This window comes from Myotis nattereri, assembly GCF_964212035.1.
Source record: "Myotis nattereri genome assembly, chromosome: X".
NCBI lineage: Eukaryota > Metazoa > Chordata > Mammalia > Chiroptera > Vespertilionidae > Myotis > Myotis nattereri.
This window is the reverse complement of record NC_138078.1, coordinates 8652379-8666820: the sequence shown is the minus strand read 5'-3', so window position 1 is coordinate 8666820 and position 14442 is coordinate 8652379. Positions and strand designations below refer to the sequence as shown.

The window sequence follows — 14442 nt, the reverse complement described above, 5'->3', positions numbered from 1 at the left end:
TGAGGCAAGATACAAGCACTGAATCAACATTGTACTGAGCAGCTGGACCAATAGGACCCGGTAGGGAATGTAAACGTGTCAAACATCCAGGTATGAGAAATGCCACAGCCTAAGCTCAACAATCAGTGGCAGCTGCAGTGGGCCTCAGGGTTAGAGAGGAAACAGGGCCCTGACCGTTTTGGCCCATGGACTGAAGTGTCCTGGGTTCGATTCCAATCAAGGTCATGTACCTTGGTTGCAGGCTTGATCCCCAGTAGGGGGCATGCATGAGGCAGCTGATGGATGATATTCTTTCATCAATGTTTCTATCTCCCTTTTTCTAAAAAATCAATAAAATATTTTTTTAAAAGAGAGGCAACAAGGAGTGGTGGGGACTGAGGCAAATTGACAAATTGACATGCACTTGCCCCATTAAAGGAGTAACTGCTACAACTGATAGTTGCATGAAGAACTGTGGATTCACTATCACAACATTGTAAATTTTCAAGAGAATATGGGAATTGGGATTTTTAGCAGAGATTTGATTTTTAAATGTTGGTAACTTATTTAAAAATTTTAAACATGCCTGCCAATGCTATGTATACCAGATATACCAAATGTCTGTACTCTGGGCAGCCTCTTGGGATTCATGGACATTTGGTTTGTTTCCATGTTTTACCTTGCATAGCTTTTTTGGGGGAAATTTTTGACTTTGAGAAGAAAAGAAAAATAAATCAGGTTCAGTTGCTAGGATTGCTAACACAAAGGTGGGGGTGAGCAGGACCATTAATGGGTTAAAAACATATTATAGCCCTAGCCAGTTTGGCTCAGTGGATAGAGCATCGGCCCTGCTGACTGGAGGATGCTGGGTTTGAATCCAGTCAAGGGCACGTACCTCAGTTACAGGCTTGATCCCCCACCCTGATTGGGGCACATGCGGGAGGCAGCCAATCCATGTGTCTCTCTTACATCAATGTGTCTCTGTTTCACCCCTCCCTTCTACTCTCTCTCTCTCTCTCTCTCTCTCTCTCTCTAATATAGGAAACTTCATTTTTGTCCTTTTTCATGGATATGGCAATGGTTTAATTTTGTAAATTCATTCTTCACAGATTTGTAAGTGATCAAGATAGATTTTGAAAGCAGAAAGTAAAATTTTCAAAGTTCTGAAACATGTTTCATTATATACCATATTTTACATATATATATATATATATATATATATATATATATATATATATATATATAATTTCCTCATTCATTCATTCAACAAATATTTATTGAGTGACTGCTTATGGGTTAGGACAGCCGTGGGCAAACTACGGCCCGCGGGCCGGATTCGGCCCGTTTGAAATGAATAAAACTATTGAAAAAAAAGACGGTACCCTTTTATGTAATGATGTTTACTTTGAATTTATATTAGTTCACACAAACACTCCATCCATGCTTTTGTTCCGGCCCTCCGGTCCAGTTTAAGAACCCATTGTGGCCCTCGAGTCAAAAAGTTTGCCCACCCCTGGGTTAGGCACTCAAAAATTGAGAGAACGGGTCCCTATCTTGTCTGTTATCTTGTAGAGCTTCTGTTCTAGCTTCTGTTTGGATCTCATAGTCTAGAGATAACAATAGCAATCTCATGGGTCACTTACTGTTCTAGCACTTAACGTGTTTTGATTTATTTAATCCTTCCAACAGCCTTACGAACTACAAACTATCATAGTCCCCATTTTACAGCTGAGGAAGCTGGGGCAGAGAGGCAAAGTAAATTTGCCCAAGCCACATAGCCACTAAATGGTGTAGTGGAGTTTAAAGCCCGGCACTCTGGCTCCAGAGCCACTCTACCCCCTCCCTCTTCCTGTTACCTGAGATATCTTGGCAAACACAGCTTCCCTTAAGCCTGGCAGCAGGCGTAGGCCAGTTTCAAAGTTCACATGCTCTCCTGCTAGCCCCAATGAATTAATGTGTAATTCCTTATATCTTAATATGTAGATTTTTGCCAATTTCCTCACCATTTCTGTTAATATTGGCAGGTGCTGTCATTGAATTTGCTAAGTCATCTGTTGTAATGAAGGAGACAGGGAAGAGATTTTGGACTATAGGAGGAAAAGGTCAATCACAAAGTCAGAAGTCATAAGGAATCCTCTCAAAATTAGGTCCAAATCTTTGAGCCACGTTTTCCTGTAGTTTCCTGAAGTTTCATGATGATAGATATGCTTCCATTTTTCCAGCTGGGCATTACCGTGCTGTTATTTTCCATTTTTCCTTTTAATTTTTTATGAACTGATAGTTTGACTACCAAGGCTCTGTCTTGAAGGCCCCCCCTCTACCCCCCCCCCCCCCACTCACGCATGGCATGCTATAGTTCTCTCAAAGGAGCTCCCTGCCTCCACTATTTCTGTTCATTTTTTTTTTTCTAGAATGTATACCTAAATACTCACTGCCATTAACATCATCACCAGAGAGTTCAGTCTATATGGATAGAATTGCAAATAGAAGTTCAGTCACAGTAACTGATCATACGGAGTCACATGAGAATACAACCAATTTGCATTTTCTTCATCTGAGTCAAAATTGCAAACATCCTGTTCCACACTTCATGGCATCTGGGAGAGTGTGATGATCCCCTGCCTGTGTAACTGAGCACTGCTCCCAGTTCTGTTGGGCTTTGACGATGCGTTCCAGCACTGTTGGCAGGTCCTCTCGTCTCTTGGCTGTGTGCCTGGGGCCTGCATCGTGAGGGCTGGGACTGAGGAAGTTGTCGTTGGCCTCTCCGACTGTTCCAGTGCTATAACCCACTTGGCACTTGGGCCATCCTGCTTCTCCACCTGCCCCAGCGGGGCCTGTTCCTGAGAAGTGTTTGGTGATGGACTCCTATCCACCTGACACTGTGGGCACTGGCTATCCCACTGATCATCATGCCCATGGCCAAATAAGTCATGCCCTGGGCTACAGCACTTGCAGGGACAGAGGCATGTTTAATAAGAAGCCCCACGTGTGATTCTCAGCCACGCACTCCTGATTAAGAACCTTGATATAGCCTGGCCAGGTGGCTCAGTGGTTGAGCGTTGACCTATGAACCAAGAGGTCACAGTTTGATTCCCGCTCAGGGTATATATGTCCGGGTTGCAGGCTCCATCCCCAATGGGGGGCGTGCAGGAGGCAGCCCATTGATGATTCTCCCTCATCATTGATGTTTCTATCTCCCCGTCCCTTCCTCTCTGAAATCAATAAAATATATATATATATTTTAAAAAAGAACCTTGGTATAGACATGCTCGTTTAATCCAGCAGTCCTCGATTCCTGATGCTCAGCTTGTTTCCAGTTGTTCTCTGTTAAATAGCAGGAGTGAGCGTATTCGTGGTTAAATCTCTGTCCTCGTTTCTATTTTCTGGGTTAAATTTTTAGAGGTCGAATTTTAGACTCAAAGGACAGGCATATTTTTAAGGTGGGATGTAAAGCATTGTCGCCAGTACTGTGTGAAAATGTGTAGTGGAGAAAGCATTGTGCCAGGTGGGAGGAGGCCTGGGCTCAAGGCTGCACTGTGTTGCCAGCAGGGCAGAGCTTTGGGCAAGTTTTTTGGTTTTGTTTCTCTTCCTTTGGTTTCATTTTCTTCTTTTGTAAAATGAGCCCCGTTATGAATCTGCACAGAAGCGATAGTGTGGATGTTACTCGGTCTCTCAGTCCTGCAGGTAAGTGTATAAAAGGAGGGAACATCTGCTGGAGTCCGCAGGAGACTGGAGTAACAGCGGGCTTCCCTTTATGCAATGTGATGGCTTACTTGAGAATTGCTTCCGGGCTTCAAAGAAGTGATTGCCATCCTGTATTATAAGAGAAGAAAATCTAGATCACTATCTGAAATCTAGTTCATTTTTAGGCCTCTGATAGAGATTAAAGAGATTCCACACATAAGCCATGGGTGTGGTTCCAAAGCTGATTGCTCCAATATTAATTTCACTCTTGTATTGTTACAGGGAAACTTTATGGTGATGTTCCTTTTATAGAAGAAAGACACAGACATCGGTATGAGGTATGCTTTTACACTGAATTACTGGAATATAGATGCTTAGTCCATGGGTCATGTGGGGGTAGAGTAGATACCAGAACAAGCCCAGGGCTCTGTTTGAGGGAGGACTGGTGGGAATGGATGCTGAATAGGCTACCAATAGTGGAAAATAACTTGCTGAGTGCGGGCCATTTTTCGTCTTATTTCCATTGGGAACTGGCCTAACTGGTGGGACAAAAAACTATTGATCTGCTTTGCCTAAGTGGTGGCTAGAAGGTACAAGAACTACTATGTATACAATAGTGTGGCCATTAATTTCTTCATACTTATTTTGTATCTGCTGTGCACTGGAGATGAAAGACACCCCTGGTCTCCCTCCTGTTGGGGAGCTTACATTCTAATTGGAGAAGACAAAATATAAGATAACAAATAAGAAGGATTACACATTAAATCATGTATCAGACAAGGTACTTGTATCTAGAATATATAAATAATTCTTACAATTTCATTATAAATAATGGCAAAGGATCTCAATAGACATTTCTCCAAAAAAAGATATGCAGATGGCTAATAAGGAAATGAAAAGATGCTCAACATTGTTTGTCATCCGGGAAATGCAAATCAAAGCCACTTCACACCCACTAGGATAGCTATAATCAAAAGATGGATAATAACAAGTGTTGGTGAGGATGTAGAGTAATTGGAACTCTCATGCATTACTGGTGGGAATGTAAAATGGTTGAGCAACTTTGGAAAAGGGTCTAACAGTTCCTCAAAAGGTTGAACACACAGTTACCATATGACATAGCAATTCTACTTCTATCCAAGAGAAATGAAAATATACATCTACACAAAAACTTGCACACAAATTATTACAGCAGCATTTTTCACAATAGCCAAAAAAGTGGAAACAACCCAAATGTGCATTAGCTAATGAACGAAAAATAGAATGTGATGTATTCATGCAATGAATATTATTTGACAATAAAAAGAAATGTTGGTATATGCTATAACATAGATGAACCTAGAAAACATTATGCTAAGTGAAAAGAAGCCAGTTACAAAAAACCACATACTGTGTAATTCCATTAATATGAAGTGCCCAGAATACACAAATATAAAGAGAAAGAATGTAGATTAGTGGTTGCTAGGACTATGGAGAGGGTGATGAGGTGGGGGTTGAGGGGTGATGGTTAGAGGGTGCAGGGTATATTTTGGATTGATTGTGGTGATGGTTGAAACCTATATACTATATACCATTGAGTTGTACACTTTTTAAAATTTAATATAATTTTATTGATTTCAGAGAGGAAGGGAGAGGGAGAGAGAAATAGAAACATCAATGATGAGAGAGAATCATTGATCAGCTGCCTCTTGCACACCCCACACAGGGGATCCAGCCCGCAACCTGGGCATGTGCCCTGACAGGGAATTGAACCATGACATCTTGGTTCATCGTTGACGCTCAACCCCTGAGCCATGCCAGCTGGGCAAGTTGTACACTTTTTTTTTTTTTATGGGTGAATCGTAAGGTGTATGAATTATATCTCAATAAAGCAGTTAAAAAAGGGAGAAACGTTTACAAATTCTGAGAACTAGCCCAATGTGAAAAAACAAAATAAAAGCATATGTGCTTAAGACTGAGAAGGATAAGTGAGACCCCACTTTGGTTTTAGATGAGGAAGTGCTTTTTGTGAAGGAGAGGTTGAAAAGGATGGGGAAAGGCTATGAGATGAGTGAGGGAAGGGGCTGTGCACCAGGCCATCAAGTTGTCATCTATAACCAGTATTTTAGTAGAAAACTTGCTCCAAGCTTATTTTTAGAGCTTTTATGTAACTAAATGTAAACAAAGCATTGGTGTTAGTCACAGGGTAAATAAGATGGTTTTAGTCCTCAAACAGATTTGTGATTTGGAGAGAGATACTTAAATTTTCACATAACTCATGGCAAGAAGCAAATAGGGGGATGGCTATAAATAGCTGGTCTCAAGGTCTCAAATAAAAAAAATGTCTGTTTCGCAGTCCTACTTTTTGAATCTCATCTTTGGGTGAGAGAACGTGGACCTCCCACATTTAAGGTCTGTGATTAGACTGTTTCTCAGGTTCACCATGAGTTTAAAAATAGGTTGAATATAGAAATTAACTACTGGTTAGAACATCACTGAAATGGAAAACCCACCCAGTTGATGTAGGCCCTTTTAATAAGCTGATATGTCTGTATTGCTCTGCTGCCCAAAGACATTTAATTTCTTGTTCTTTTCCAGGTGAACCCTGCCTTGGTCAACCAATTTGAGCAGAGTGACTTAAATTTTGTAGGTCAGGATGTTGATGGGGAGAGGATGGAAATCATTGAACTGGCAAGTAAGTGGGCTCTTCATTTTTGAATTTTTGTGTTGAGCTAACATCTTTTTTTTTTTTCTCCATAGACATATGAAGCTGTAACTTGATACCCATTTTATTTGGTCTCTTTCTTTTCCGCTCTCCTTTGAAATAAATTTGCAACTAAATAGAAAGCATGCAGCTAAGTATAAAGTATGTGAAAAAACAGACCGCTTGTAATCCTAATCATTTTGGGCCTGTTAGTATGAATGTGCCATACAATGATGTATTGTTCTACAAGTTCTGTCAATAGTATGCTTCCTCACCATCCTTACCCCGTTCTCTTGTTGTCAGCATCTAGGTTAGGCACTCTGGGAAAGGCAGGCAGCCTACTGTTGACTAGTATTTTTCTTTACTTTCTCCTTTGAGGGAGAATGGCCCAGTGCCGTCTCACTATTGGTGACTGGTATTGACATCTGTTGTATGTGGGACCTGGTCCCTCACCTAGTGTCTGCCTTTCCCTATTGCTCATGTTCCATGGTCAAGTGTGGGCCAGTTGCTGCACTCAGACTTATTTTTTTAATTATTTATTGGTTTTTTAGAGAGAGACATCATTTTGTTGTTCCACTCATTTATGCATTCATTGGTTGATTCTTGTATGTGCCCTCACTAGGGAATCGAACCCATAACTTTGGCATATTGGGAAGATGCTCTAACCAACTGGGCTACTAGGGCAGGGCTGCATTCAGACTTCTTAGTGAGATCAAACAAAGAAATTGGACTTATGTTGAGGAAGATCACTGAAGAAGTTGTGTGGCTGGGCTGGGGCACCCTTCAGGAGCATAGGCACAAACCATACATGTGTTAGTGACAAGACAGAGGACAGTGTTCTCATTCAAAGCTGCAAAGACAGGGTAAGCTCATGTCTACAGCTGGTCCCAGCTCTCTTGATTTTCTAGCCCAGGGCTTGCCAGACTTTGGCTGGTGGGCCAGATTCAGTCTGCTCACTATTTTTGTACAGTTCATGATCTAAGAATGGCTTTTACACGTTTAAATAGTGCCAGGGTTTCTCACCCTCACCACCACTGACATGTGGAACAGGATAATTCTTTGTGGTGGGGGCTGATCTGAGCACTGCTGGATATTTGACAGCATCCCTGGTCTCTACCCATTGGATGCCAGTAGCACCACCTGCACCACCCTCCAAGCTTCGACACTAAAAAACATCTTCAGACATTGCCAAATGTCCCTGAGGGGCACATTTGCCTCTGGTTGGGAACCACTGTTTCGGATCATCAGGTTTGAAATTGGATTTATTTAGCTCCCTTGCCCCTTCATACCCCCAACTTGTAATCGTTTCTTAAGTCCTGTAGATTCCATCTCTGGAAAGATCTCGTTTGGTTGGGATTGCATTCTCATCCCTACCACCTAGTCCCAGGGTGTGGTGACTCATAACAAGGACAGAGCTCTGGCTGTGCAATGTATGTGACACTAATTTGTTGTATAAACCACTCTCACTTATTGAATGCTTAGTATGTACAGGATACTCTAAAAAGTGGTAGCATAATTTTCTAGAACCTTCCTTTTCACCTATAGCCTTTAGGCTCCAGATAACCTGGACTACTTACTCTTCTAACTTCCTACTTCTTTTTCCATCTTAGCCTATGTCACTATCCTTTGTTTCAAATTTCTTTGTCCCTTCCTTTTCTGTCTCTAATCTGTTAAGATACTTCAGGAGTCCCTAGGAGGTAGGAGAGTTGAAGTTGGAAAAGGCATTTTTGAACTTAATAGTATGTTACCTGTGTCCTGAAAGAAGGAAAGCAATGGACATTAGTGTGCACTCCTAGATGCTTCTCACAAGACCCCCATGCTAAGGACTCTGCATGCCTTACGTAAATTATAAGGCTAATGATGTTACTTCCACCTTACAGAGAAGGAGTCTGTGTGCAAAGAGATAAAGTAAACTGCCCAGGGCCATCCAGTTAGTACCTGGCCAGGTTATTGACTCCTGCCACCACTCCTGTGGGCTTTTATTGTTCCTTCGTTTTCATTGGACATTCAATTTAAGATGATCAATCAATGTTTTGAATTAGAATATGAGAATTTATTTCCCATAGTCTTTCTAATGGGAATGCCCATCATTTAGAATTTATATAGTGTGGATCACTGGCATGTATGTGAGAGGTCAGAGACTTTCTTCAACAGATTATTATTTGTTTACTTGGTTCAAATATTTATTCTCTGTTAATTCTCCTGGTTTTCATTATTTTCAGCAAATATGAGAAGTCTCATCACAAAGTTTTAGATTTCCATTGACACTTGCAAATTTCATGTGGGTTGCAAAGGAAATGAGAGCTGCTATAAAACCTTGCAAGTTTTAAAAGCTGACCACAGGGAATTGATTTTATTATGGAAAATTCTCCAGAAGATTTGGATCTTAGCTGCCTCTTAGAAGCATATCCATGAATTTCTATATTACTAAAGCAATTCTAAAAGGAACAACAAAGCTTGACATTAGTATAATGTCAGAATTTGGTTCAAAGCAATTAAGAGCATTATTTAAAAGATACTTTGACTGATAGAACATCACCAAAATAAAAACTTTAAAGTCTCCTTCCTCATATTAGCATAGGGGATTTTTTGGATAAAGTGATTCAGAGCAATGATCCATTCATTTAAATATTCTGTCCCTGACTCTGACATGATCCATTATTCAGCTTCTGTCTGCAATGGTACAAAAACACAATTACTGTCTGCTTCTTTCAAAGATATCACTAGATGCTGTGCTGTAAGATTCATTGCATCTTAAATTTAAAGCTGCACTGCTTAGTTTCTTTTCTAACTGTAGATGATTTCTCTTCTACTTTTCTTGAGGGGACACATTCCTGAGAGAAGGTGACATTCCCCTACCAAACTTTCATTCCCGAGTGTCCCTTTAATTTAAGGAGGTTTCTTCTTACATGTGATGAACTAGTAGAGCAAGTATGTCAAACTCAAAGGCTAACATGGGCCAAATAAACAAGGTTTAATTTTATGTGGGCTGCAAAAAAACAAAAGCTTCCATTTTCATAGAAACATAGGTTTATTTCAATAGAGACATGCTGAATACAAAGGGCTGAAATAAATGAGTCATCGTTAACATAAAATCATAGAACATTTTAATAAAAATTAATATTTTTCTTGAACATTAGCTTACAAACACTAAATAACTACACAAATTAATAAATGTAATGCAAATAAACCTATTTTTCTTGTTCTCCGAAAGTGAAATATTTCCTGTTGCGCACACCAAAAACAAGTCAGTCCAAGACTAATGACGTGGCCATTGGCTCTAAAATATTCGCTGCTAGTATTACTGGAGAGAAATGATGTGCATTCACATAAGGGAAAGGAATGCAGCACGATTCTAGTAATCAGTCATTAGTGAACTTTGTGGTTCGTTATTAATAACTAGAGGCCCAGTGCACGAATTCATGCATGGGTGGGGTTCCTTGGCCTGGCCGGCGATCGAAGCCTATCGGGGGGGCCGGCCGGCTGGGAGGAGGGGCTGTGGGAGGTTGGCTGTGAGAGTGCACTGACCATCAGGGGGCAGCTCCTGTGTTGAGCATCTTCCCCGGGTGGTCAGTGTGCATCATAGTGACTGGTTGACCAGTCATTCTGGTTGTTCGGTCATAACAGTCGCTTAGGCTTTTATATCTATAATTATGTATAACAGGATATTGTAAAAATGAAGTTACGAAATTTTTATTAAAATGTTTCTTACATACCGTTATATTGGCTGGGCCACAAAAATATTCGTTGTGGGCTGCATGCAGCCCGCAGGCCATGAATTTGACATGCTTGATGTAGAGGATTTCTACACTGGATTTTTGTAGACTCAGAGCTGTGCAATAGAACTTGCTGCAATGATACAGTGTTCTGCCCTGTTCAGTATGGTAGCCATATGTAACTATTGAGTATTGAGACATGCTCAATTAATTTGAATAAATTAAAATAGCCATGTGTGGCTAGAGGCTACCATTTTGTAGAGCAAAGCTTTATTTTATTTTTAAAAAAATATTTTTATTGATTTCATACAGGACAGGAAAGGGAAAGAGAAATGGAAACATCAATGATGAGAGAGAATCATTGATCGGCTGCCTCCTGCACGCCCCCCACTGGGGATTGAGCCCACAACCCTGGCATGTGCACTTGACCAGAATTGAACCCAGGACCTTTTGGTCTGCAGGTTGACACTCTGTCCACTGAGCCAAACCAGCTAGGGTGCAAAGCTTTAAATAATTTTAGAAGAATGAACATTTGCAATCAATCATCATGTGCTCACTACTCTACAGCAGCTTTGGGACTCTAGTGGCAAATGATGGGGATTTGTGATTTTGAATTACATACTAGATTTTTAGATCATTTGATAAAACATCTCTCTGAAAGCTTTAAAGTTGTATTTACTTTCCCTATAAAACTTATTTTATCATAGATAGATAGATAGATAGATAGATATAGATATATAGAGATATATAACTCAATATCAATTTAAATTATTTTTAAAGTAGGGAATACAGCACACTGACCATGCTCTATATTATAATAATTATGGGATTAAAGAGTTGCCGAGTCTCTAATTAGGAGTTTCTCCCTAATATGGGAAAAACATAGTTTTTTTGAGAGTTCCAATTGGGAAGAGGAATTTTTAATCCTATAAAATTTCTATCCAGACTTGGAAATGTTGCCTGTTTAATTCTTATTACAAAACAGGGGATTCCTGTTAAAAGTAGTGGGGGAAAAGCTACTTTTCTGTTATTACATCTAGGAGAACTTGAATTGCTCATATAGGGGCTTATTACAATCCTCAATATGAAAATCACTTAATTTCCTACGCTGGTAATGTAAGTAATATATGCTTATTGTAAAGCTTCACATGATACAGAAAAGTATAAAGAAGAAAAAAAAACTTTTGTCACCTTGAGCCATAACCACCGTTAACATGTTTGAAAGGCCATCCTTTTATCACTCAAAGACCATTCATCACAAGGGATAAGTTGGCATAGACTGAAATATGAGTTCAGTTTCATGGTGCTATCTATGATTAATACCCATCTTAAAGCTGTGACTAGAAAAGCAGTTGTACTTGCTGCATTCCCAGGGGACCCTTACCTTGCCTGAAGCCATCTAAGAGAAAGACTTGTCCTACAGTTAGCCTAGAGTGTGAAGGATACCATGGAATTGAGCCCATGTAAGTCTTTGAAGGGCCTTCAAAAGCAGGCAGATTGCCTGGCTGGCGTGGCTCAGTGGTTAAATCAGAAGGTTACGGTTTGATTCCCGGTCAGGGCACATGTCCGGGTTGCAGGCTTGATGATCCCCAGTGTGGCCATAGATCAATGATTCTCTCTCATCATTGAGGTTTCTATTTCTCTCTTTCTCCCTTCCTCTCTGAAATCAATAAAAATTTATATATATTTTTTAAAAAGCAGGCAGATTTTGGGAAAGCAGAACTCATCTTGCTGTTCAAAAATTTTTGCTTAACATTGCTTATTCTAATACCACCTTCTACAAATAAAATGTTGGATTTCTAATCTCGTGAGATGTGTTTTGTAATTTGAAATTCTACTGGGAAGATGGACTATGAAAATAACTGGCTATGATGATAAGTTAAATATCTCATCATTGGATGAGTTTCTGATTCAAAGATAAGACCTTTAAAGTATTTCTCGTGTTTGCTTCAATCACATCATGATTGTTCTCATTTCAGATCACCCCTATTTTGTTGGTGTCCAATTCCATCCTGAGTTTTCTTCTAGGCCGATGAAGCCTTCCCCTCCATACCTGGGACTATTACTTGCAGCAACTGGGAACCTGAATGCCTACCTACAACAGGGATGCAAACTGTCCTCCAGGTAACCAGCTTAACAATGACCCAAGATGCGGTTATTAACACTCTAGGTATCTCATAAACTTTTTAAAAATATGTTTTTATTGATTTCAAAGAGAGGAAGGGAGAGGGAGAGAGAGAGAGAGATAGAAACATCCATGAAAGAGACACATTGATTGGCTGCCTCCTGCATAACCCGCAATGGGTAGTGAACCACAACCTGAGCATGTGCCCTGACCGGGAATTGAACTGGTGAACTCTTGGTTCATGGGTCGATGCTTAACACCTGAGCTACACCAGCTGGGCTGTTTTCTTTTTAAAGTGAAGGAACCAAGAGGTCGCAGGTTCGATTCCTGGTCAGGGCACATGCCCGGGTTGTGGGCTCAATTCCCCATCCCCAGTGGGAGATATTCAGGAGGCAACCGATCAGTGATTCTCTCTCATCACTGATATTTCTATCTCTCTATCCCTCTCTCTCTCAAAAAAATTAATAAAAACATTTTAAAATAATAATAAAGTGAAGAATTGTTTTTTCCTTCTTAATAATTGTGACTTTTTCTCTTAATAAAAATGATCTAATCATATCTACAATAGTAACCTGTCAGTTTTCCAAATTATGCTAATTCTGGGGCATTATTTTATAAATTTTTGTCATTTTGATAAGTAAAAAATAGGATTTTCTTTTGTGGATTCTGATATATATATATATATACACACACACACACACACACACACTTTATTGGCTCTTTGTTTTTTTGTGTTTTTTTTGTTTTTTGTTTTTTAAATATATTTTATTGATTTTTCACAGAGAGGAAGGGAGAGAAACAGAGAGCTAGAAACATGGATGAGAGAGAAACATCGATCAGCTGCCTCCTGCACATCCCCCACTGAGGATATGCCCGCAACCCAGGTACATGCCCTTGACCGGAATCGAACCTGGGACCTTTCAGTCCGCCAGCCGACGCTCTATCCACTGAGCCAAACCGGTTTTGGCTGGCTCTTTGTTTTATAAATTATCTGTTCATATCCTTTTTCCTACTTTTCCTTTTGCTATTATATCTTTTTTCTTAATGATTGGCAAACTCTTTATATATAAAGGTCATTAATCCTTTGTTAGGTTGCAAATATTTTTTCAAAGTGATTTTGTTTTCTTCTGAGTTGTCAATGATAGTTTTTATTTTCCTTAAAGAGTTTGAAATAAGGAATTTATTTAAATAAGTTCTTATTTATTTATTTATTATTTTTTTTTAAATATATTTTATTGATTTTTTACAGAGAGAAAGGGAGAGAGATAGAGAGTTAGAAACATCGATGGGAGAGAAACATCGATCAGCTGCCTCCTGCACATCTCCCATTGGGAATGTGCCCGCAACCCAGGTACATGCCCTTGACCGGAATCGAACCCAGGACCTCTCAGTCCGCAGGCCGACGCTCTATCCACTGAGCCAAACCGGTTTCGGCAAATAAGTTCTTATTTATGCATATATTTCTTATTTATGTAGTCAAATCTTTTATGAATTCTATCTTTAGTGTGTAAAGTCTTTTCTTATCAAAAGATTATATAAATAATAATGCATTTTTTCCACTAGCACTTTTATGGTTTTTATTTTAAATGAAGTTTAAATCTCTAATCTGTATGAACTTTATGTTTGGTATAGTGTGTGAGGTAGGGATCTGGCTCCCCCCTCCCCACCCCACCCCGCCCCAATTGTTAGTAAGTTGAGTAATTTAGATTTGTTTTGGGGATTTTTGTTTTGTTCTGTTAATGTCACCTCTTATTTCTGAACCCTTGCAACGCTTTTCATTATAGCATTATTGTAAATCAAGCCTACTCCCATTATTATTTAACATTTTAAAAAAGGTATTTTGCAGCTCTTCCAGATTAACTGTAGAATGATTTTTTTCTTGTTCAGATTATTACAGATGTTCCTCTTTTTCCCCCCCATATCTCCCCTCCACCTGGTTCCCATCCCACCCCATGCCCTTACTACCTGCCATTGTCCTCATCCATAGGTGTAAGATTTTTGTCCAATCTCTTCCTGCCTCCCCCACCCCCTTCCCCCCAAGAATTGTCAGTCCACTCCCTTTCTATGCCCCTGCTTCTATTATATTCACCAGTTTATTCTGACTTAATTTTTAGGTTCACTTGTTGATAGGTATTTATTTGTTGTCACTTTGTTTTTCATAATTTTTATCTTTACCTTTTTCTTCTTCTTCCTCTTCTTAAAGAATATCCTTTAGCATTTCATATATTCCTGGTTTGGCGGTGATGAACTCCTTA

The 14442-nt window shown here is 39.7% G+C and overlaps 1 protein-coding gene across 3 annotated transcripts in view; it reads left to right on the top strand.

Annotated features, from left to right (window-relative positions):
• The window catches only part of CTPS2 (CTP synthase 2), a 124245-nt gene that overhangs the window by 94253 nt on the left and 15550 nt on the right, over positions 1-14442 (top strand). For all 3 annotated transcript variants that reach the window (XM_081080945.1, XM_081080947.1, XM_081080946.1), the window contains 3 exons: positions 3946-4001; positions 6241-6337; positions 12042-12186. In XM_081080945.1, the coding sequence (XP_080937071.1) occupies positions 3946-4001; positions 6241-6337; positions 12042-12186 (298 nt within the window). The remainder of the gene's footprint in view (positions 1-3945; positions 4002-6240; positions 6338-12041; positions 12187-14442) is intronic.